Source organism: Plodia interpunctella, chromosome Z (genome assembly GCF_027563975.2).
Source record: "Plodia interpunctella isolate USDA-ARS_2022_Savannah chromosome Z, ilPloInte3.2, whole genome shotgun sequence".
NCBI classification, from domain to species: domain Eukaryota; kingdom Metazoa; phylum Arthropoda; class Insecta; order Lepidoptera; family Pyralidae; genus Plodia; species Plodia interpunctella.
The window spans coordinates 9,925,620-9,951,463 of record NC_071324.2 but is presented as its reverse complement, the minus strand read 5'-3'; the positions used below and the strand labels follow the sequence as shown (position 1 = coordinate 9,951,463).

The 25,844-nt window shown below is 36.7% G+C and overlaps 4 protein-coding genes across 4 annotated transcripts; 1 reads left to right on the top strand and 3 right to left on the bottom strand.

Annotated features, from left to right (window-relative positions):
• Positions 1–317: 317 nt before the first annotated feature.
• On the bottom strand, positions 318–8,255 carry hig (hikaru genki). Its single transcript, XM_053768549.2, has 10 exons — positions 8,051–8,255; positions 7,481–7,572; positions 6,473–6,575; positions 5,903–5,991; positions 4,918–5,077; positions 4,362–4,535; positions 3,521–3,655; positions 2,919–3,062; positions 1,958–2,167; positions 318–1,424 (listed from the first exon to the last, which is right to left on the bottom strand). Exons 1-10 carry the CDS (start codon positions 8,127–8,129, stop codon positions 1,162–1,164), a joined length of 1,449 nt encoding a protein of 482 aa, XP_053624524.1. The 5' UTR covers positions 8,130–8,255; the 3' UTR covers positions 318–1,161.
• A 405-nt stretch (positions 8,256–8,660) lies between these two features.
• LOC128682895 (uncharacterized protein) lies at positions 8,661–16,293 on the top strand. Its single transcript, XM_053767877.2, has 10 exons — positions 8,661–8,940; positions 9,165–9,396; positions 10,428–10,543; positions 11,366–11,592; positions 11,981–12,290; positions 12,444–12,518; positions 13,021–13,078; positions 13,464–13,585; positions 14,289–14,486; positions 15,277–16,293. Exons 1-10 carry the CDS (start codon positions 8,714–8,716, stop codon positions 15,434–15,436), a joined length of 1,725 nt encoding a protein of 574 aa, XP_053623852.1. The 5' UTR covers positions 8,661–8,713; the 3' UTR covers positions 15,437–16,293.
• A 1,149-nt stretch (positions 16,294–17,442) lies between these two features.
• Positions 17,443–19,167, bottom strand: LOC128683229 (cytosol aminopeptidase-like). The gene has a single exon (XM_053768625.2). It carries the CDS (start codon positions 19,165–19,167, stop codon positions 17,554–17,556), a length of 1,614 nt encoding a protein of 537 aa, XP_053624600.2. The 3' UTR covers positions 17,443–17,553.
• On the bottom strand, positions 17,443–24,733 carry MnM (myomesin and myosin binding protein). Its single transcript, XM_053767876.1, has 3 exons — positions 24,579–24,733; positions 22,842–24,254; positions 17,443–21,017 (listed from the first exon to the last, which is right to left on the bottom strand). Exons 1-3 carry the CDS (start codon positions 24,646–24,648, stop codon positions 19,378–19,380), a joined length of 3,123 nt encoding a protein of 1,040 aa, XP_053623851.1. The 5' UTR covers positions 24,649–24,733; the 3' UTR covers positions 17,443–19,377.
• Positions 24,734–25,844: the final 1,111 nt, after the last annotated feature.

Here is a 25,844-nt window from a genome sequence, read left to right as displayed (position 1 = left end):
ATCTGGTTTCGGCAGTAGATGTGAACAAAGACATTAAATTATTCCAATCGTATTACATATTACTCTGGTTGACGACTAAACCTGAAAATGACGTAATGCCAATAGAGCGACCTATTATTAAGCGATTATTTAAACTTGTACAAATCTCACTTCCTATTTAGCAAATTTTATATTTTTCAAACAGGATTTTATGACGAATTGACGATAACTTTGTTAAGTTTAATTTTCGAGAATCTAACGTTATTTCTATAATGTTGTGAAATATTTTATTATTAAGTACATTCTTGTTGAATGTAGGTAAATCAAAAGCAAAACGATTTGATAAACATGTTTTATTTAATGAATAATAACAAGACACATTATTAATACACAAGTGTATAAGATATTATACACAACACAGAGCTTAGTTAACATTACAATTATTTATACGTAGCAGATATTTGGATTTTTTATTTTTATCACACTTAGCAATAATACGTATAATGCACGAGTGTTGAACATGATTTATAATTTAAAAATATAAATCTCATAAATATAATGTTACTCATTATAGCGAGTAATTATGGGCACATTTCATTTGACGACAAATATATTAATTAATATTATCTTTGGAATCACATCACAGAAAATCATTATGCCTGTATCATAATAGTTAGTGATACAATTATATAAAAACGAATGTTAAAAATAATACTGGTGCTCAAGAATAGGTAACACATGAGTATTAAATTAACGTAAATACGATAAAAACTAATCTATACAAGTTGCTCAAATTGGTTTAAATTAAAATTTTTTCTATTATTCACTTGATTTACCCTCCAATACTTTAAATTTAACGATATATTAAATTATATTTTTTTACGTACGTAACTGACTAAATATGTATTATTATTTCTATATACAAATCGGATAGTCATTACATATATACATAATAACTTTAGAAGAATGCTCAAAATTTACTTAACAAACTTACATAAATAATAATTTTAATAATAATAAAAAGTTACACATTATTGAAACAACAACTTATATTTTATGTTTAAAACGAATAATCGAAAGTCAAAATTATGTTTTTTAAATATAACTTTACTTACATACATAAATAATAACTTTAATACTGATAAAACATAGCCCACTATTTCAATTCTATGATTATAATAATCAATCTTCAATGTGCACAAGAGTGGTATTTTCGATATAAATTGTATCAGATTTGGATATCTCAGATGGTGGCACACAAAATGGCGGCGGGTGAGACCAAAAGCCGTTCTCAGTGCACACTATGGAGGACTCGCCGACAACGTCGTAGCCGTCCTCGCAGGAGTATATCATCAGGTCACCCACCACATACTTACCATCCTTGGAAGATGGTTCCGTTAGTAGTTTACCCTTTTCTGGAATTATCGGGTCCGGACAGTATATTGCTGTGGATAATCATTTCATATTGTACCTAGCTATTTTCAAATATAGTAAAATAGCTGCGCCCTGGAGTTTTGCTCTTGTGGGAATTTTGCGATAAAAGGTTATTTCCTACCCTTGTGCCAAATTTCATAACAATCGGTCCAGTAGATAATGCGTGAAGAGGTAACAAACAAACATACATTCGCATTTATAATATTAGTTGGGACTAGCGTCCAGGCTTAAACCATAATAAATTATACACTTACACATTCCCCTTGAATCACTCTTATCTAAATCAAATATCTCCATCAAAATTCGTTGCGTAGCTTTAAAGACCTAAATACTTAGTGACAGCACATAGACAGTGAGAAGCGACTTTGTTTTATGAAGATATATATAGAGAGAAGTGATATTGATAATTATATACTTAAGTTAATTTAAAATAAAATAGCATAATTTCAAATAACCGTAGCCAAGGTCTCATTCACTCATGAAGAGGTTGATAATAATCTCAACAAAAGAAAATACAAATATATATTGAACAATAAATACTGACGTGAACAAGTGGGCGTGGGTCCAGACCACCTGCCGTCGAGTTCGCACTCGAGCCCCGGGACGCCGACCAGCCGGTAGCCCCACGAGCACTGGAACACCGCACGGCCCCCGAACGAGGAGTTGTACTCCACCACGCTCAGTTGAGGCCCCAGGCTCGTCAGCAACGGGCAGAATGTCTCCACGCATGTTGGCGGCAAGGCTGACCAATGACCTGAAAGAATAATACCCGAAATTAAATCATTCTCATTCGTTATATCTCTGTGACCATCAATAGGTAAAGAAGGAAACACTCAGAGAATAAATTCCTTCTATAACGTTTTTTATTATTTTTATCTTTGAAGTAAAAGTTTTTGTTTCGTTATAAGTGAGTTTTTTGAAAAGAAAACCCAGCAATGTGCCTATGTCAAAACTGCCAAGTTTTTGCAATCTGTTTGTGTTGTAGTGTAACTGGTCTAAAGATTGATCGGTATGCGATCAGTTACATGTGATATGCTTACACGAACGGCCATTGGTTACTGATAACGCATGCATTCAATGTGCGTAGTATGGGACTTTGCTCTTCACATCTCACTATCGCGTCGAATTGCAATGAGACGCAGCGAACCAATCACAGGGCGGTGTGGCTGACATCGCGTCACAATGGCGCAATGTGATTGGTTAGCCGCATCTCACTGCGAAACGACTCGATGGTGATCACTTGGCCTTCACTGTGGCCTCGTCTCACTTTGAATCGATTTCTTCACCCTCACATGGTATGCCTAAATCGATTCGGGGGCGAATCGAATTAGACGTTGTGGTTGTGCATAAATAGATAAATAAAATTATATTATTTCAGATGTCAAAGATCCATATAACTAGCAATTATAAATTAAATTTCATTGATATATTATAAAATTATAGGTACATAAACAATTATTTAGTACCTTCTCTCTGGCAGAGGTACTGAAAGATAAAACACTTACCATCGCCCATGCAGGTGAGGATAGCGGAGCCATTGAGGTGGTACCCCGGCTGGCAGCTGAAATGCACCGAGTGTCCCAACTTGTTGCCCTGCGCGAACTGACGCACGTGCGCGGACGATATGTTCGCCGGCGGACACGCTACGTCTGGAACGCAAGCGGACATCTTAATAATATAATATAGGCGAAAGTTTGAGAAAATGTTTGTATTGAGGTAGCTGATAACTTGGATTACTTTTTACTCGACATAGAGTACTTTTTATTTCGAAAGTACGCGATTTCCAAATACGTAAGTCTTTTTTTTTAATAATTATGCGGGTAGCATCTCTGTGTGTAGCTAAAATATTAACTTGTAAATACAGGTGAATTGGTAAGGTACATTGAGAGGCTTACAAAACATATAACGCTAGGTAAAAAAATTCGCACTTTTTAAATCATATCGTGTTCCAAATAAAATACAATTTATTGACACTACAAACTACTAGCATTTCGGAACGACCAGTACTAAGAAGATATGCTGAAAGAAACTCGTTTAAACACTGTTAGCCTATCATGCAGGAGGGCATGACATCTTTTACTATTTTAAAAAATAACAAAGGACTCACTAACAACTTTAACGAGGACAGTGTTGGTGTGACCGCCGGGCGCGGCGCACGTGTACTGGTCGCTGTGTCGCGCCGACATCTTACTCAGCGTTAGTCTGTAGTGCGTCTCCCGCTCACCATCATCTGTCGACCATCCTATAACCACAATGTCTTAATTGGCTACTTTATTGGGCAAAACAATAAATACATAAAGGTATTTAAATAATTAAATATCACTTTAATGGATCTGTTTTATTAATTACTTTCCAACTAGTCAAATCTGATACCTTTATCTAATATAAAAAAAAAATCTCATTCTTTCGCGTCGTTATAGCTATTTATATCATCATAGTCGTATCCACATGGCTGAGGGTCTCGACCACTAGTAGCTGTGGCTCTCATGACTAGGGTCTTCCAAGCTATACGACTTTGAGCCTGTTTTGGCTGTTCAAGCTTGGTGGACAAGCTGGGTTTGCTGATATTTATATAATGTGAGAAAAAATATGCAGCTTGTATGACAATAATGTTCTATTACATCACAGTTTTGGAGTTAAAAAGTGGGTTTTGGTAATTTTCTTTTTTAATTAATAATGAACAATGAAGACCGGTAGGAGACATAATTGGGTCCCACCACACGGGAAAACTTCAAAAAAATTAAGTATATTATGTCACTATCACACTTTACAAAACTTGGAATTGAACGAACGAGACAAAACATACTATAGCTTAAATTATACTTTATCTTTTTTAAAACAACAGACGAGAACAATTAAGGTAAAATTCATTTGCACTGGGCCTGGGATAAATTTTCATACAATTTGTGAGCATCGTGATTATACAAACAAATGCAATTCATACGTACCAGCGTTGTGTTGTCCCAACGCCTGCGTCCAGCTCCAATCCGGCTCGCCCAGTGCTTTGGGCGATATGCAGTCGAGCCTCACTGTGCTGTCGGGGTACACGAACAGCTCACCAGAGGGCGTCACCACCGCTGAACCGCTCACCACTGTATACTGAATTGTAGGTGGTGCGTCGCCTACAAAATATAATCATAATCACCTTCTCCATGGTAAAGTGGCAGTCAATGTTGGCTAGTTATACCTATGGTTATATCAAATGTTTTTGTTATTAATCTGCAAAAATTTTGTCTTAGACTAAACTTTATTAATAGCTTGGTATTAAATTTAAACTCATAAAAACAAAATTTTTCCCTTAAATAAGAATAGGTACTGCTCCTATTCTATTTTAGCTTGTACCGCGAGTCCCGTGGACATAAACACAGAAACGGGCACAACACACAGAACCACAGATAAATATTTGAGATTAAAACTACAAAAATTTCCCGCGCTGGTATTCGAACTCAGGACCTTCAGATAACGTACTGGTGTAGTAATAATAAGTATCTTAAGCTTGTGTACCAGTGAAATTGGTGACTAATGTCGTGGGAACGCATTCTGGAAACTTCGGCGTCCATTCTCCGTTCTCACAGCGTAGCAGATTGTCACCTTTCAGCTTGTAAAGTCCGTAGTGTCTGCACCGGGCTAATATCACCGAGCCATGCGGGAAATGTGTGTCTCTCTGGAATGTTTTACATACTAAGATTGTAAACGATGTCAAAATAGCTTAATACATTATCCGACTAAACTACATAAGTATGAAAATGTATTTTATGCTCGTGACATCTAAAATTTAAAATTTAAATTTAATTTAAAAAATTATTTAAAATAATTTTTTAATTATTATTAAAAAAATATTTTAAAGACAATTTAAAATAAATAAAAATCTATTTATAATTGGAAAACATTTTAAACTACTTAAAAAGATTTAAAATATCTTATTATGACTATATTTATATTAATAGGAATGTAAAACACACAATGACTTTCTTGGCAATATTAATGGAGTCAAAACGGCTGATCGTATTACTTCATGTAAAAAAAAAATAATGGTGTACTGTGTATGCGTATATATTCACTTCCCTCCACTACTATAATATAAGTCGCAGCGATGCGAGCGAGCCCTCAGTTGTTTACGAGAGGACGAGGCGCATGGACGTTGGAGCATCAGTCATGTGACTGTGATGTACAGTTAAGTGTGAGGATGGGGCACGTAACGTCGCTAGTATACTACAAATGGATTGGATTATTCTTCTAGAGTCTTCGCCATTTCACACAGTAGCTGATAAATCATAAACTAGAGTGCGGGTTTGCTCACGATGTTTATTCACCAGAAGCATGGTGAACTTGCTTTTGGTACATACCATGAGCCACATCATGTGTATAAACTCATGAGACACGAATATAATTATTCAAACCAGAGACCAAACAATAATTATTCCACATGAACGAAATCGGCACAAACTATTTTTAACTTGTTAATAAAGGGGGGTTATTATGAACTTACATCAATTGACGAATTCTTGAATGAAATTGCCAAGAGTGGATGGTCATTGCGGTAAAGACACTCTCGTAAAATTGGTTGGAATCTGCCATCTGTAAATAACAGTTAAATACATACATAGCATAAAACAAAGTCGCTTCCCTCTTGTCCGTCTTAGGTGGGTTCATGTGTGTAATTTATAATGGTTTTAGGCCAGCGAAGCTGTGATGGGTCACCTATATAGAATCTAATATTCGAATATTTTCCAGAGATAAGAGAGAATAAATATTCTCTCTTATCTCTGGAAAATATTCGACTTGCAACTACTTGCAACTACTTAATAGTTGCAAGAAAATTAAGGGACACAGCCTTGGCACCAGATGGGCAACAATAACATTACTAAAGAGGGTTAACATACTTCATTCATTCAATGGGCCTTAAATTCTTATTTTTTTCTTTCGAATAAACGGGAGTAGTCCTATTCTAGGTGGAACCAAACATTACAAAACATATTTAGCCTGTTGATTGCGGAGAATCGAGACACAATAAATGAATTAGTAGCTGGTTACTGATTAGTAGGTGACTGGAGAGTACCTGGAGATGTGGAACACAGAGGGCCAACCCAGTTTCCATCAATGCATTTGATTTTGCATATCAACCGCTCGTTTAGAGGACCAATCAATCCAGGAAATTTAACCTGAAAGTTATACCAATTGTAGTTAAAGTACTGTTTGAAATAAACAAATAATTTTACTATTTGTGAAATGGAATATTTGAAGCCATTATAAAATAATACAGAATATTTATAAGATATCGTATTTTGATATAGTTAATTACTAAATTTTTAATTTTCTATTTGAGACAGGAAAACATAATAAAATGAATAATGTTACAGCAAACCTTCTATCTTTCTTATCAAGCAGGTATGTTAACTCTAGAAGAAGACGAAAACATAGTGTTAGACCTAGTAAATGAAAAAAGAACATTATTAAAAGTTATAGAGCTGAGGTTTGGCAAAATGTTTGGCCACCTTGCAACATGATAATCTGATTACAAACCTAATAGAAGGCAAAATAGAAGTGAATAAATGAAAAAGAAAGCCAAGAAGGGCTTATATGGAACATATTAAGGGAGAGCAAGATTGAAAGAACTCCACCAATAAAAATTATGTTCTTAATTGTTAAATGAAATTTCAATTCTAAGACAAACCAAATTATTTAGTTATCAATTACCTATAAGATTAAATTTAAAAAAAGATAAAGAAGTAATTTTTCGTTTTTAATTTAATAAATCAAAACATTTATATGGAATATAGGAACCTATGTATGCATGCAAGCAAGCACACTCTCATTACTCAAAAATCAACAACAGAATTATTGCTGTAAGTAACTACAGTAACATAAGTAAAAATGCTTTATTGTATCTACAAACACTTGAAAGATATATAATAGGCAGCCCTATTGCTAGTACAATCTCTTCCAGGCTACCTTTGGAAAGGAGATAAGAATATAAAAACAGATCTATATGTAAAGACATGAATAATTGTTTTACAAAAATACAATCAATTGCATTCCAAAAACAACATGCAATATCACAACTTACTTCAGATATTTTAGAGAAATCAGATCTAAATCTAGTGACATCCAAATTTAAGTCTAAACTTGTGACGTCGGGCAACGAGCATTTGAAGTCATCTAGAAATTAACAATGTTTATCTATGTCAAAAGAGTTTAAGATTTTTGACTCGTGGGCTCACCAATAAAGTCCCACCAGTTTCATAGTCCCACTAGCTTTGGGTACGTAGTTTTCAATCCTCACAGGTTTACACACCTTTAATGATGTATTTGTAATGTGGATAAATGTCCACAATAGTATTATAACTGTGAATTTATGTTTATTTCTTTGGTCTTGTTTCAAAATCAGAGCAATGAAACAATGTGATTTTTGGCTTGGAGGTAGTTAATAAGATGGAGAGTGATATAGTTATGTATCTTTATGACACTATGTCTGTACATATGTGAGATTCATGGACCAATAACATAAGTAATAGTAAAAAGTAAATATTTCAAGTATTTGGCCATGTTAAAATACTGTAAACCTATCTATCTACATTGGCAAAATTTGGCATTATGAAATAATAGTATTCGATTTACTAAACATTACATTACCTACCTATTGGAAATGTAACATTTTCTTCCTCTGCACAGGTTACATATGAAATATAAATAAGACACAAAATGATTAGATACATTTTCCACAATCTACAAGAATTATGTATTATTTCTATTTGTTTTGGTTTTTTATTGTATATTTGTTTCAATGTTGTGTCAATGCCATTTTGTCAATACCATTCTTTTTTTACACACGTTCTTTTTTAAAATCTTAGACAATGGAATCACTTCCTGTCTATTAAACAAAAGAACATTAACGATCGATGTAATCGTAATCCTTACCTAATGGTAAGGATTACGATTACATTTTGTAAACACTGGAAAGGATTACAGATTACACAAAATAATCTAGGAAAAATCAAGATTAATGTAATCTTACTACATTAGTCGAGATAACATACTTTTCACAAATTATTTGATTACTTTTCACTAGCGGCCTAGATATGCCTGAGGGAAATGGTCAATCGAACCGCATACCATGGTGAGATTGTTTCTGTGAAATTTCCCATCCGATTTTTTCCGATCAGAAAGAGACTGTGATCTATGCAAGATAGTAGTTAGATAAAAAATACTGACATGGACATTTGACTTTTGCCGAGTTTTCATTTTGACTTATTTGCTTACAGAAAAAACAAATTTGGCTGAGGCGGCTTGTTGTGTTGTTATGTTTTTGTGGACTTTAATTAATTTAAAAAAAATGCATTTAAAAACATTTATTATTATATTAGGATTTTGTTCGTTACAATGTTTTGAATGTTTTGTTCATAATTCTGAGTATAAATGGCCAACCATCGGCATTTCCGTTCTTGTTCGAAATAAAGCTCACACTTTGCCTTATTTTCTTACTTGTTTACGAAATATGGATTATCCCAAGGATCGATTATATCTTTGGTAAGTTTATTGACTTCTCACTCTTTATCAATCAATAAATGTATATATTTGTAATAAAAATGTGTGAACGAAACTCTTTTGTGATCTAATAACAAGATTTTATATAATTCCTAGATTTAATAATAAATCTTAAGTAAAATAATTATTTTAAGAAAAGTATTAGAATTGTTCCAATAGGTACCTATTATTGCTAAAGAAATAACAATGCTGTTTAAATTTTACAGGATGTATAGTGATTATAATGAAGATAACAGTGTGGAAATCATTGAGACGTGGGCAGAAAATTATGCATCTGAATACAATGGTGTGTATATAACTAAAAATACTACAAGCCCGAAGTTGCATTTTGAGGAAAAGTCACCAACTCACTGGAGTATAGCGCGGTTCAGGCATGTTATTGCGCTTCGAGAAAAAGCACTTCAGTTTGCTAAGAACATGTGGGCTGATTATTTATTTGTAAGTGCAGTTTAGTATTAATATATATTTTTAAATTATACATATATATATATATATATATATATATATATATATATATATATATATATATATATATATATATATAATTTAAATTCATGTCAAGGTGAATGGATGGCAAGGCAAGGCATGGGGAGGGACAGAAGTGGTTGGTAAGAGAAACCTGAAATCTACATATAAAATATTATTTACAAACTAGCCTGCATGAAATTAAAGTTTGTGTTGCAGTTTGTTACCATACAAATGCATTTTCTGCAAATTTTACTTGTTATGAAATATATCCATATATTCTAAATAGATTCTTGTTTGAATTTCCCACAGGAATAGTACCTTTTTCTGGGAAGAATGATAGCTTAGTCTTATTTATAAGAAGATTGGTTGAGTAGCTTGTGAATTGATTCATCAAGGTGAATTTTTAATCCAGTTCAATCTTAGTTCAATTAATATAATAATGGTATTATTATTGGATTGTGATATTAACAAACATGTTAAACTCTTTTCTCTTTATAATGAACATGATAAAAGTAGTGCTACTTTTATCATGTGTGATAAAATTATTAAACCAACTACATTATGAGTTCATTGAACTGTGACTGTATTTTGTCTCCTCTGTAATTTATATCTCAGTTTCTGGCTATAGACAATTGTATGTGATAACAAATTTTTATATTATTCTGCTCGGTCGAAATTCAATACATTTTTTAAATAAGAACTTATTTTTTTGTTCTATAATTTCAATACAATAAAGAACATAAATATTGCACAATATGGCACATAAAATTAGATTAAATTAGCCATTTAATCTACATTACTAGGTCTGAATTCCATTTTAGAGCCTATTGTGATGCACATACACTTAGTGCCTTAAGTTTTCTATATATATATATATGTGTGTGTGTGTGTTTGTTTGTGTGCTCATAATAAAAACTTCTGTTGTATTTTTATGTAAGGACTAGCAATTATCTTCTATTATCATTGTGAATGTGTTGCAAAAATAATTTATTTATTTCCAGATGATTGATGCTGATGTGTTTTTGACTGACAGAGACACACTTAAGAGTCTTGTGAGAAAGAACTTAACTATTGTAGCTCCTATGCTACTGTCTGACGGACTATATTCCAACTTCTGGTTAGCTCTGCAGCTATATATGTGCTTGCTATCTAACACTCAAGCATGCTGATACAAGGTGCTTTCATTGTTTAACTATTCCATGATTTTATTTTAATTTTTAATAGCGAAATATTGTCACTCCTGTAAATGTGCCTGATTTTTATTATTTATTTTCGCTTTATAATCAGTACATCTTTTATTAAAACATTTGGTTAAATAATTTAATAGTAATCAGTATATCTTTTATTAAAACATTTGGTTAAATAATTTCATAGTAATCAGTATATCTTTTATTAAAACATTTGGTTGAAAATTCATAGTTCATGTTTGTCAAATGCTTCCCTCCACCGACACATGCATGAGCAAATTGATGTATTTTTTTTGTTAATTGTAAAAATAATATTCTTTGTTCCAATTTTTAGACACTAAAGTATACCTATACTAGTTATTAGCCGCGAACTTAGACCTCACGAAGACAATAAATTTTTGATGAGTTTTTACAAAGTCGTTAACTTAACGAAACAACTTAACCGATGATTTTGTTGCCCCATCTTAAAAATTCTATTGACAGATCCTACATACATTTTAAACTTCATCAAAATTGGACCAATGGTTCGAAAGTTATCGCGTTACAAACATACACTTCAACTTGGGGCAAACATTTTTTGCATTACATACATACATTAGATATTGTCTATTACAAATATCATCTTTTAAAACAGCTTGGATGCGATTTTGAAATCTATTTATTTGCATGAGAGCAGTTGTCAAGTGATTACAGTCAAATTGGCCATTTGTTTATGTCGCCAGAAAAGCGTTCATTTATCATGACTCTTGCAGGTGTGGCATGACAGAGAACTATTACTACCAAAGAACAGACGACTACCAGCCGATTTTGCGTCGAGAGAACCAAACTTGCCACGAAGTGCCGATGGTTAACACTGCCGTCTTGATATCGCTCAGGCATACCGCAACGGACTCGCTCACATATGACCCTAAGAAAATGGAAGGGTATAATGGACCCCAAGACGATATCATAGCATTTGCTATCAGTGCTAGGAATAAAGGTGTGAATCCAATAATAACAAACCTTCACAGATTGCGGCTTTGTTTTGTAAGGGAGATATTAGGAGCACCCATAATTGAAAAGAAAGTTTGAAAAGAGTATGATGAATGTAGAGAAAGCGAGTGAGATTTGTCACGTTCTTGAAAAGTGGAAATCCTTAGTCTCTGACTGTAAACCAATCTGATTCATGGATAATAATTTTCATAGGCTACCACTTGCTTCCGGTTAACGAACATTGTGCCGTAAGGAAAATTGCACACAGGTTGTCTATTTAGTTTACCAGTGTGTATGCGACTACTTACCACAAAAAGAAAAATCTGACACGAGATCAGTATTATCAATATAATACATTTCATAAGAAAGATAATTTTCAAAACGTGTACTTTCAGGTATCGCCCTGAAAATATGTAATGACCACATATATGGCTTCGTGCTTGTTCCTCTCGAGGAGACGGACAGCCTCGAGAAAGACAACGAGCAACTGCTTAACATCAAGTTGGAGGCGATCAGTCGCAGTGTGCCCCTGACTGTGGACTCTGCTTTGCAGAAATATGTCAAGTATCCGGAGAAATGGAAGTTTGGCTTCGATGAGATATACATGATCAACTTGGAAAGGAGACCGGAGAGGAGGCAGATGATGGAATTGAGTTTCAAAGAGCTTGGCATGGATGTTAAGCTGTTTAAGGCTGTTGATGGAAGGTATCAATTAGTTATTTTAATAATATTTTGTCATCATTCTTCATTCTTCGGCCATTTTATGTTGGGGAAGATTTCGTTGAAATTTGACAAAGTTGCTTATAATAAATACTTAAATGAATACAATATTTTGAATAGACGTCGTTTTTATTTCAGAATATTGGACTTGAATGATCTACGAGAGTACTCCGTCACACTGATGCCGAATTACGAGGACCCTTATCATAAGAGGTATGTTGTCGAGGACAATGCGTTTCTAAATGCATATGGATGTTGGAGCGGTAAGGTTCCTCTGTAGACTTTACATTGACGAGAGCTGACACCCATGATGCTTAAGAGCTATCAAGATGTAACAACCACTTACTTTCCCAATTAATATCAGTAGGGATATCCTAAATCCCACTATATATAATGTAATGCTTTTGCCCACGGCTTCGACCGCGTTAAATTTCCTATGTACATTTCCATCGATGATCGAGCAGATAGAGCGTGAAGAGGTACCAAACAAACATACTTTCGCATTTATAATATTAGTAAAGATTATAAAGGCGAGAGAGATCCCGAAAGTGCGCGATTCCCGTAGAATTTGGGCAAAAATAATATATAAAAAAATCAATGGCGCTTTATAAATTAGATGGCGCAACTGTGCATAAAAATAATAATAAAAATATTGTTTTTTAATAATTACACGGTGAAACAGGGCGTGGTATTTATAATTTACTTTTTCTTGCAGGCCTATGAAGGCGGGTGAAGTGGGCTGTTTCCTGAGTCACTACTACATTTGGGAAGAGGTAATTTTAAATTTTACTTACAACATTTTAAATTAAACACCACAAATGGATAGTTACATCACAAGTGGAAGTTAGTATATTTGACAATTAGCCATTTTGCGAATTGGTCCTTTTGAGAATTAGCTTTCTCGCGATTGAATCTATTTCAGCATTGACCATTTCGTGAATTAGTCCATATCAGAATCAGATATTTAAGAGTTAGTAATTTTGCGTATATTTATTTGTTTTATCAAATTTGTTGCGCCGATTCTTTTTCACCTACGTTTTGGAAATCGGCAGTCGATTTAGTTCTAAGTAAAATTTTGCTTATTACACACGTACATATTACATATATTACATACATTATTATTATTACACGAACAAAACATTTTTGACCACGTTGCAGATAGTGAAGAACAAATATGCGAAGACTCTGATTCTAGAGGATGACGTGTATTTTGTCCCTTATTTCCGACACCGGCTGGTAGCACTATTGGACGAGCTCAAGGACATCAAATGGGACCTCCTGTGAGTACTCCTTTTATTCTTTTCCACTTCTCTTCACTGTGACTTTCGAGTGCATTCTGGCCTGTTATGACGCGAACAAGTGCTGTGGCAGAGGACCCTAGGTCACAAAGTCCGCATCGTGTGACGCCCCTACGTCTCCGTCACACGCGCCCACAGAGATTACCATCGGCTGCGGTAACCGCTTACCATTTGGTAGGTCGCACGGCTGCTTGGTTAGCTTGCGAATAAAAGAAAAATAAGTTAGGAGTCAGTGTAAAAAATAAACCGTTTTATTTTGAAGACTGTGATTTTACAACCGGCTCACTGTTTGACGTTAACACTCCTTGGGAATGCTATGTGTACCTTAGTCGCGTAATATATGTAGTAGACCTATGCTAGGTCCATGGTGTAAACCATCTTATTATCTTATTTTATTTTTATTTTACTTGTGTCGTCCAACTGCAGGTTGTAGAAAGCATAAATCGAGTATATAACCAAGTGCTCTCGTAATTTTAATATAGATGTACTAACATAGTTTGTAAGACACTGTTACTAACACTATATAGGTTTTTTAAACCTGAAATAAATTATTTTTATTTTATTTTATTTATTTATAACTCTGGTTAAGTTAATAAAATCTTTCAATCAATATTGTTTTTTGTTGTACCTTCAGATTTATATCAGTATTAACATTTTCACGTTGGGACTCCAAAAAAAATTGCAGATACCTAGGCCGGAAAGCAATGCACGGTGGCGACGAAGAGTACACGACGAAGCACACAACTAGGCCGCTGTATTCGTACTGGACGCTCGGGTACGCGTTGAGCGAACGCGGCGCGAGCAAACTGCTCGCCGCGCGCCCGCTCGCGAACATGATGCCCGTCGACGAATTCCTGCCTGTCATGTTCGACCAACATCCCAAGTATGTAGAAAAACGTATCAATTATTTTGTCTAATATTGATATGAAATTTCCATATTACATCACAATTCATGATGATGTTGTCCGATCGATTTTGGTCGCGGCGACAACCTGAACGATTTGAACTCGCTGATGTACTTGCATGTCTTATATGCGTGTTGGCACACCGTTATTATAATTATATTGAAACACCGCAGGTTAACTTCTGCTAATAATTATTTCCTGATAGAATTATTATTGATATTCATCCCAATTATGTAAATATCAAAGTATTCATTCAATAACTACTAATTAATATACTAGTCATAAAAAAGATTAATCATTATTTTATTTTTCACTGGCATAAACTGGTTGACTGGGTGACAAGTAGGCTGTTTTTAGGTCTTAGTTGTGTGTACATGAACATTTCTATTCGTCACTACCGACTAAGTACACCCTAATCTAAAGGAAGAATCAAGATAAAGCTTGTAGCTTTAAGTCCGCCTGTTGTGTATTTAACTGATTAAACCTGACTAAATGGGGATTTATATCTAACTCGCAAAATGTATGACAAAAAATAAGTATTTGTTATCCCTGGCCAGTATGCCCTAAAACCTGTACTCAGGGAAAATATTAATATATCGTTGGAATAGCATCGACACGCAAGATACTGCTCTGTACAGTCAACAGCACATCAACCAATTAATTGCAGACTCGCCGCTATTACCGCGCCATAGATATTCATGCAGGGTAACTCAATGTACTCTTGACTGACTTGACTCTTGAAGGTTAAATAAATGATGTTTTTGCCAGTGACACATGGAAATCCCATTTCCCCCAACGTAACCTGGTGGCGCTGTCGGCCGCCCCGCTCCTGGTGTACCCCACGCACTACACGGGCGAGGACGGCTACGTCAGCGACACGGAAAATTCCCACATCGTACAACAGGACGATTTCCATAACGAGCTTTGAGACGAGACGTTAGAGGTATTTGTGTTTTGTATCGTTTTCTTAAGATTTTGTTTGAGGGCGCTTACTGTTGAATAGCGCCACCATCACGTTTTATCGATAATTAATATATGTTATCTCCGATACAACCCATACTAGGGATATCCACGTCTTAATTAAAATGAATTGATAAAAATGCTATGGTGGCACTTGTGCCGGGCGGTCCTGTTCAGTCACTAGTGCCATATTTGCGCCATGTTCGTAATATAATTTTATTATTATTTTATTTACGTTTGACCAAAAATGTACTGTTAAGATGATGTAAATACGGAGAAATGCATTTATAACATAGTTCCTAAATAGAGGCGTTTTATAATAAGCGACCTTTATTTATTTATATTAATTGAAAATGTTTTAAAAGTTTAAAAAATATTTCATAAATAATATAATTGTCAACAATATACAATGCTTTATGCTTTACAGTTAAATTTTATACAATAAATAGACTGATTTACACCTATTTACTATATGCAACTAAGTTTAGCTAAACAAAAACTTTTCTAGATAAGTAACACATTCCTATAAATGTAAATTTTACTAATCTAATATGTGTATATTTCAAAATTTTTATTCACTTCATTGTAATAAGTGAGATAATGAAAAATATGACTTGTATTTTTTCAGCTATTGCACTTTTAATACTCATGTTTAATGTGACAAGGATACCATTTTGATATAACAATACTTAAAGTTGTATCGTTTGTATTAACGTTTTTACAAATTATATTAATATATTATTATTAACAAATAAGTTCTCTTTTGCCATAACTATCTTGTCAAATATATTTTTTTCTAATTTATTAAAATATAGCTTAATTCAATGAAGCTTCATTATTTTGTCATTGTTCCACCTATCAAAATTGCTACCGTTTGCAACATGACTGACATGTAATAAAATTTTATTTTACAATACAAAAACTAACAAAAATATTGCAATAATGTGCGACGAAATTCACAATTTTTTCGACATGTTGGGTGTATTTGAAAACATTTTGAATGTTGAGGAGAGTGAGCGAGAGTTTGTGCAAAAAAACGCTACGAAATTGAAGTGTTTCTATAATGATATGAGATACACTGCAACTTCTTTGGATATGCTTGCTGACATGGTGGCAGAGAAGGCCTACACGAGTTATCCTTGCGAGGAGTTCAGGCAGGCTCTGGAGAGATGCTACGCCTGCCATCCGGGGGAGTCCCTGCGTTGTCGCCGCGCCGTCCGCCGACTAGTGATGTGCGCACGCGCCGAAAGCAAGAAACGTTTACAGCACGCTTAAACTACTACTGATTACAATTAAGAATCGAAAAAAAATTATAACGATACATCCTGTGATATGTTTTGGTCTTCAGACTCAATGTTAAAAAGCTTTCATTTCGTCAAACGAAGAATTTGAAACAAAAATTTTGTATGAAGAATTTGAAACAAAAATTTTTGAGTTAACGCTATTTTTTGAGTTTTTCGACAATTTGTAATCTGACAAATGTTAGCAATTAACATACCTACTTTAAAAGATCATTTTGCTCGCTCTTTGTTATAAATACCACTAAAATTCAAGGTCAACCGTTGTTTTCACAATATTTTGGGATGGGGTGATTTGGGAAAGGGATATTTTGGGGAAGAGACGTTTTGGGTGAGGGACATCATGGACCCCAACGATTCCAAATGCCCCAAAGATGTTTCAATATCATTCAACAAAGTCGGTAAATTATAGTTTGAGGCTGGAGCATAGACATCGACATAGATGTCATTGATAGATGATGCTATGACGTAATCGACACCTAAGATCACGCGGCCAATATTTATTTCAGCAGCAATACGAATTTGGAATAATAATAGCGAACTAAATACCAATTAAAGATTATTGTCATTATGACGTATTGTGACAAAGAGATAAATAATTAAGTTTATTATCACTTTGCGTAGTATATTAACGGATAGGACTTTCCAAATTGTGTGAAATAAATAAGATGCTGCATCAATCTTTTTTAGTTTTTATTACAACTGCAATATAGACAGTAGACAACTTTCGAAAATATGTTTCTTACAAATGGATATAGCTTAAAAGACTTGACATTATATAAAATGTTTACAATTTAGAATCGGCAACTAATTGGCACATGAGTTCGATGATGGTGCGGGTGGGACGGCCCGTCATGCCGCGGCCCAGGTACGCGAAGTCGTGGCCCTTGCTGTACATGATGTTGTACGTGTCGAAGTGCATCCACTGGCTGTCGCACACGAACTGCTTGAGGAAAGCGGCGCAGTTCGGAGAGTCTCCGTACTGGTGATGGGCCGTGTTGGCCACGTCACACGTGCTGCAGTTGAGGACGCGGTTCTCGTAGTACTTCCACAGCGGCATCCGCCAGATGCGGTCGCCCGTGTGACTGCTCGCAGTCTGCGTGTAATTCATCAGCTGCTCGGAATTTGTATAGTATCCGCACGCTGCTCCACCCAACGTATCCAGCAGCTCCTTAGACATAGTCCCGACATCCACAATGAATTGCGGCCAGTATTTCCTTGCGTATAATAAACTATCTGCTATTACCAGGCGCCCCTCTTTAGAAGGCAATCTTAAATGAATAGATTTGCCGTTTGCACCAGTAAAAACATCGCCGAATTTCGGACTGCGCCCGCTAGGCATGATTTCGCAAAGTGGCAATATCCCCCGTATGTTGATGGGCAATTTCAATCTAGCGGCGGCTCTCGTGACGGCCAGAACACAGGCGGCCCCTGCCATGTCACCTCTCATGTATTTTAACTCTTTAGCTGATTTCAAATCTAAAGATCCGCTATCGAATGTTACGCCTTTACCAATCAAAACAACAGGCCGGCTACATGGCCCACCTCCGAAGTAACCGATCTCTACAAATAGTGGAGGTTGCACTGATGATTTTCCTATACCAACGAAGCCACCCATCTCTCTACTCGCAGCCCATCCTTGAGTCTTCACGTGTACGTTAATATCTAGTTCGCAAAGCAAATCGACTGCAAGTTTTGCGAAACTTGTAGGATTAAGTAGATTAGCAGGCATCTCTTGTAAGAATCGAGCCAAATTCTGTGCTTCGGCCTTTAACATACCCATCTTCCATCCCACGTAGTCGCAGTCGTCATGAAGATGCAGTCTGATTATTGGGATTTTTCGTGTAACATCTGGGGCCCGGTATTCTCGGAATTGCCAGGTGGCGAGCGCGGCGCCCTCGGCCGCCGCCTCCGCGTTGCCGAACGACTCCACGTCGATGTGTCTCGGATGCATCTCTTGCAGTGCCCGGGAGCCTACACCGGCCGCTATCCGTATGGCCTCCTTGCTTTCATCCAGCTGCTCCGTTTCATTGTAGGACAAACATTCAGAGCCGAGACCAGCAACGGCTACGAAAGCGTAATCTGAATCTAGATCAAAGAAAACCCTGTGTTCCCCGAGTCTCGGCATGGGGGCTAGCTTGAGCAGTTTCCATAGTTTCCCCCCAGTCTTTCTATCCATTTTTTGGGCACTAGCTGTAAGAATCGCACTTTCACCAATAGAAATATTTTCATTGTAGTATACACCGAGAACGAGTCCCCTGTCTCGAATATGACATAACTTAGGGTCGACTACTTTTCGCTTCGGACTTCTTTTGACGCAATCTGTACATGGGATTCTGAATTGCTGAACTGAACGCGCTAATTTTGGAACAAAATAAGTAATTAAACGATTATCTAACATTGTAAGAATTGTAAAAAACAGATTTTCAAAAAGTTTGCTTATAGTTACGACGTCATGACCGACTAGTTTTAGATCATTTATTATTTTTAAATGAATTTGTAAACACAAAAGAGTAGTTTATATTAAATATATAAGTAAATCACATATCACTCAACATACAATGTTCACAATACAATCAGATTTGTCGCACAATATGTCTTTTGGAAACGGTCAAGATGTCTTTTTCTTGATCCAGTTGGGAGTGTGGCGCCTAACCCACTCAGGGATGTTCATCAGGAAGGTCTCTTGCAGCTGTCGGTAGATGATGAGTATGAGGAAGGGGATGGCAAGCCTTTCGTCCTTGAAGAAGTATACCCAGAAGGCCAGGAGAAGAAGACACATATCTACCGTGTAGTCGATCGCGGATCTCACAGTCACTTTAGCTTTCTCCTCTAATTCCTGGTAGTCTATTGGTATTACAATAGTCGCTCGTTCCGTCTTCTTTAGAACTATTTGCTGGGTATATTTTTTGTTACTTTCGTGCAATACGTTTTGATTGTCTTGTGCTTTCGGAGTAGAATTTGCCTTTTTAATAATTTTACTTTTTTCACTACCAGGTTTTTTATTCAAATTTGTTTTGTCAATAGAATTTGCTTGTTTAGGCTTTGTTTTCGCAGCTTTGTTAGCACTAGAATTATTTGCTTGCGTTTTCCTCTGCTTGACTATTCTCTTTCCTCCGGTCACAGGAATTTTTAAAGACTCAGTTTTTTCTTGCTTTTCCGCTACCGTTTTCAAGTCTTCAGTTGTGGTGTAAAGTGTCGTAGAGGACTTCTTTTGACTTCCATATTCTTTGACTATATTTGTATAATAGTCTATGACCGTCCTACCTTCATCAGTTACTTTGTCTTGAATTGTCTCTACGTTGTTTGGTTTTTTACTAGCATTATTTGATACATTTACTTCTTCTTTTTGTTTTTCCGGTTCCTTTTTAGACAGTATTTTTGGAAACTGGAAAGGTTTTTGGACAGGCATTTTGGTGAATTTTTTGAACATTGATACTTTTTCTTCTTTCTTGGGTTTTTCTTCAGGTTTTACCTTCTCTTCCATTGAGTTTATGTAATTTGCTGTCCCTGTATGTTGTGGTAGTTTAGACTCTGGTTGATCTAAATCCCTACGTTTTAATATTGGTTTTGGAACAAAATTAGGATCAGGAAGTGGTAACGGTTTAACAATTTCTCGCTCGGATTCTTCTTCTTCTTCAATTTCTTCTTTTATATAAGAAGGTGACCGACGTGCCGTTTTGTCCCTGGGATGGTATGTATCTTCTTCATTTGAATATTGACTTCTTATATCAAGTTCTCCATTGAGGCTTCCTTCCTCTTCTGAATTTTCTCCATCTGTTGAAACTGTACTGGCTGTGTAATCTTCATCAAATGACATACTATTTTGTTGCCATCTGCTATCTGAAGTTTCAGAGTCGTGAGAGGCCTGCCTGGAGTTATATTTGTATTGTCTGTTTTCAATAGAATCCGTCTTGATGTAGATCTCTGGTGTTTTCGTAGTTGGTGTTATTACAGGTTTTGTCGTTTCTATAATGTCGTTTGTTTTGTCATGGTTATTGTACGGAATGTCAGTGTTGATATCTATTTTTGAAGGTTTATCGTCTTTGTGTTTGGATTGTTCCTCTTTCATTTGCACAGCCTTGTAGAAGCGTGCCATGGCTCGTTCGTGTAGTAGCTCCGTGGAGCTGACGGCATTGCGGAGCGCTTTGAACGGCATGATACAGCGCGAGCTGAGCTCGGGAGCTGACAGCGATATCGGAGGCGGGGAGAGCGCGTCTTCCAGATCTAGTTGGAACGACTTCCTTTTTTCTGAAAAAATATAAATTATAATTATTCACGTTTGTCACGTGATTTTTTCTAATATTATCACTCAGCAATTCGCTTTGCATTTCAAGTTCATTACAGCCGCCAAAAACAAATGTATATTAATTAATTCGCATGATAAATTAGTCACTCATCATTGTGTTGTAATGGCAATTACATTAGATAAGTTGGCTGCAAGTCAATCGCATACATTTGTATGACTTATCAGCTTTGCCTGTATGAAAGGTAATGGATTGATAAATCTGAGAACGCTATGCTATGCTGTTTTATATTACAGGTATACTTTAAAACTTTAGAATCTATTAAATTGATCTCTATAAGTGTCATTTCCGTGAAAATCAATTTTATATGATATATGAACAGTTACATACCTATTTACACACACACACTCTCTCATTTGATTTAAATTCAAACAAAACTCTGTCGCATGGCTTGTTAATGATTAATTTTACGAGCAGTAGTCTGTAATATTATAAACGCCGAATTCATGTGGTAACTCATAAGTACCTAGACAATTATACTTACGAGAAATCTTTACCTTCATTGAGTCTCGCATCTTATCTTTTTTATTCTTAAATAATTAAAAAATCGTCATTATAATACAGATTTTAATTCAGCTGGTTTGTCATGTGTAAATTACCATATTTCTATAACTGTTTAGACATTTCCAGTTGATTTAGTATGAGTAAAATAATTAAAAGTAGCTTTCCTCAAAAATATAAGAGCGAGCATATCAACATTACGCAGTTCCGTAAGTCTCGAAGCAGTTAGTGGCGCTGTTTATTTATAGTCTAAATATGCGCACGCGCCGATCCGGGTTCTATCCTCAAAGACACACTTTATACCATAGCTCAAAAGCTTTTATCGGCGAGTTTCTTTGGAATTTTTAGCTAAATTTAATCTAGTAATAAATTCTAACAAAATGTAGCTTTAAATTATAGGTGTAATAATATATCACAACTCATTAACTATTTTGTTTGATATATTGCTGCTTTTTTTCTACTTATGTACCCATGTCCCACTGCTGGGTAAAAGCCTCCCTTTCTTCCACACATCCCTTAAGTATTTTCCTTCTGTTTCCTCCTTCCTTTTATATGCTTCCATCATCTAACAATATCAGTCAGGTTGGAACTATAATAGTACCTATCCCTCCATGCCTATATAATTTTTGCATCTACATCTGACCAGTTCGAACCAGGGCCCTTAGGTGTGACCGCGTGGCATGATGAATCGGGCGACAAAGTTAAGAATTAGCCGGAATTTCGCTTAGCGAGTGAAACTTATAATAAAGGCAAAAAGTTTCCTGAAATATGGCATATTATTATTAGATATGACTTAGTATTTATTATTCGCTTAGCAAATGTTAGTATTTATGACCGTGTAAGATAAACAATCGCCGGAGTCTGCAGGTTACTATTAGAAGCGACGGGATAACAAACAAGGTGAATAATATTGATCTTGAATAGTTTGCAGTCTGCAAAGCGTGATACTATATGCTATTAGTTGCATTAATGTAACAACTTCACTTGTTATTACATTAATGCAACTAATAGACTTGTCGAGCTACGCGACATTCAATACAGAATAATGAAATGAAACATAAATTCTCACTAACTTCTCGATTATAACAGGTACCTATTAACCGGATTCATACTAAAATCTCATCTTGATTCTGAATAAAAATAAACTGTACCATAGTGCTCAAAACATCAATTACCTACTGCATCTTAGTATTCATTCGCAGCTGATGAAACATTTTGCAATTATGAGTTAGATAACTAAGCTTAAGAAATATAAATGGATAGTTACCGGCTTTATCATCCGCCTTGTCTGGATACAACACGAGCATGAACTCGTTGCTGCCCGCTGGATCCTTGTACTCAGTGCGGGGCACGCGGGCCGGGGGCGCAGCCTCCGGCGCAGTGTTGGCTCGCTTGCGGCGCGGCACCGGCGATACCCGTGTCACTACGCCCTCCTCCTTCGTCAGAGCATCGTTTATGATCCTTGACTCCACCGCTAAGAACTCTACGTCCACAGCCCGCCCGGGTATCTTCACAGTCGCAGATTCTGCGCTCGGTGCGCTCATACCATAAGGACTCTCAGCTTTCACGCGGAAGCGGTACTCGCTCCCTTCAATCAAATCGAAGAGCGTCACGTTCGTCTTGCGACTAGTCGTCGCCTTCAACCACACGTTCCACCCGGTGCGGTAATATTCCACTACGTAATTTCCTATGCGACAACCGCCGTCGTCTTCTGGTGGTTCCCAGTCCAACGTTACAGACTTATCCACCTGCCGTGTTACTGATACTCGTTTGGGCGCGTCTGGTGGAGCTGTTATCGTTACCAAGAAAGCGGCAGTGTCCTCTCCTATATTGTTTCTTGCATGCACTTGATATTCTCCGCGATCGCTTCTTCGCGCAGAGTGAATCTTTAGCACAGAAAATTTAGGCGTATTCGTAATTTCTACACGGTCATCTACAACTATCGATTGCCCATCATGTAGCCATTCAACGGTCGGTGCTGGCTTTCCTACGATTGTGGTTTTTAAGTAAACCGTTTCGTTTATTTCGTAAAGTAATCCATCTTCGTACTGACGCGGATAGCGTAATTTAGGTGCAGCTTCTAGAGCGAGTCGCGCTTTAGTGACTGCGTGTCCCGCGCGATTTGTGGCTGTACATTTGATTTCACCTTCGTCACTAGCCAAGGTTTGATGGAAAATAAGAACGCTGGAAGACTCAGTGGTCGTTATCGCCGTTCGTCGGCTACTGAATATTTCATAGTCGTCCTTGAACCAGGCGATTGTAGGGGTCGGCGCACCGGTAAAAGTTACTCGGAATTCAGTTTTGTCATTCTCGAGGGCAGTCACATCATCAACATGCTGGAGGAAAATGGGCGCTTCTTGGGCACCTCGTTCGAAGCTAACCGTGAGTACGTCGGAGAGTTCGCTGTATTCAGACCGGCCGACGGCGTTCAAGGCTGCCACGCGGAACTGGTAGCGATGCGGCGGCTCCAGCCCCGTCAGCACCAGCTCGGGGCGCAACACGATGGGCGGCGCCGTGCGGATCCAATCGGGGGACCCCAGACGGTTGCATTCCACCTGGTACCCTTGCAGCGGCGCGCCCCCGTCGTGTACCGCGGGCGCCCACCGCAAAGTGATTGCGTTCGGCTCCTCATCAGTCAGTATCGGAATGATATCCGGTTTTCCTGGCGGTGCCGGCCGCCCTGAAATTGCAACAACACCTATGTGAAAATTTCATTAAGTACCTACATTAGATTTGATGGTGTTCAGGTGCCAGAACTCGGTAGTTTGCTGGTATAAAATTATTTGGCATAAAACTCTAACAAAATTAGACGTGTGATAATCGTTACATGAACGCGGACGGTCTTACGATTTGTTTTGTTGTGCCACGCTTTAGAAATCGCAGCGCGCAGTCTTTTTAAAAATAGAAACGTAGTCAGGGGCCTCAGGTCGCGACCGATGCGGGTTGATGTGAGGCGGCTATCGTGTATAGTTCATGAGAAGGTTTAAGGTCGAAGGGTGTTTACCTGCGGACTTCCAGTGCACGTTTTTCCTGGGCTTGAGCGCCGTGTGTGCGGCAGAGTGTTGGTTGCCCATGGCGGCGGCGGCGCGCGCCGACACACTGATCGCTGCTCCCGCGCACCCCGCCCCCGCCCGTCACCCGCGCCTCACGCTCTGGGAATAACTTTGCGCACCACCGCGCAGACGCACATCGCCCGGATGTGATCTTGATTCATTTGATCGATAGATTTCATTAATTTATTGACAGCTTCAACCTTTGATTAATACCAACGTAATATATTAATAACGTTCTAATAATATAGATATATTTTGTTGCCAAATGAATATCCTGTCGCGTCTGGCAACTATACCATTAACATTTTTTTATTGTATATAAGTATTTATCTCAACTATTTATATAAGAAAATATAATCAGTAGTAAATACTTTTAAAATATCAACTCATTGTACCTTTAATACACCTCTAATACAACAATTCCTGCCATCTCCAGAAATAGTGTCGAAACAATGACCAGCTCAAAGTTTTAGGTGTGAATCTAAGCTCATGTCATCTTGTTATCCGAAGATAGAGGGCGCTGTTTAGAGTTAAAGAAATTTAATACAATAGTGTTAGATGTCGCTACCCTACACATTTTCATTACTTGTTTTTGCTATCTATACACTATCGGCAAATAGTTTGCAAAATTTTCGACGATTCCGTACATAGCTGGTTTTTCCTTGCGATAAAAAAGTCACATAGAAATTATGTAATGCACCTACGTTGATTGGGCACTACGGCTAAGCCGTTATATAGAAAAGCTTTAACAGTGTAGTGGATTTTGATTTGCCACTTTTTACATTTAAGGTCCTAGGCTAGGCTGAATCTATAGTACCTCTAAAGGCATACATTATCGCGATATAGCTTGCTGAATTTTGGCAGATTCGGTATGTATAAGTTGCTCTTTTTTAATTGCGGCAAATTAAAGCTCTCTTGCCATTACGCAATGTTTATTCAATCTGGTAGGTATATGTTTGAGTTCGGCGATAGTGTGTGTGTGGTGTAGCCATAAGACAACCGATCAGACTAAATATTTTTGCGGGTATGACAGGAATGCTTAAATCCATTAATCATTGAAACAAACCCACAGGGCACGGCTTGTGGGAATATAAATTCATCGTTTTTGGACGAATCTATATATTATATTTGTACATTAGCAGTTATATAAATAATCTCGCTGGTAAAGCACAGTAACTTGTTAACCAAGGCAGCAAGTTAACCAATGTTATTAACCG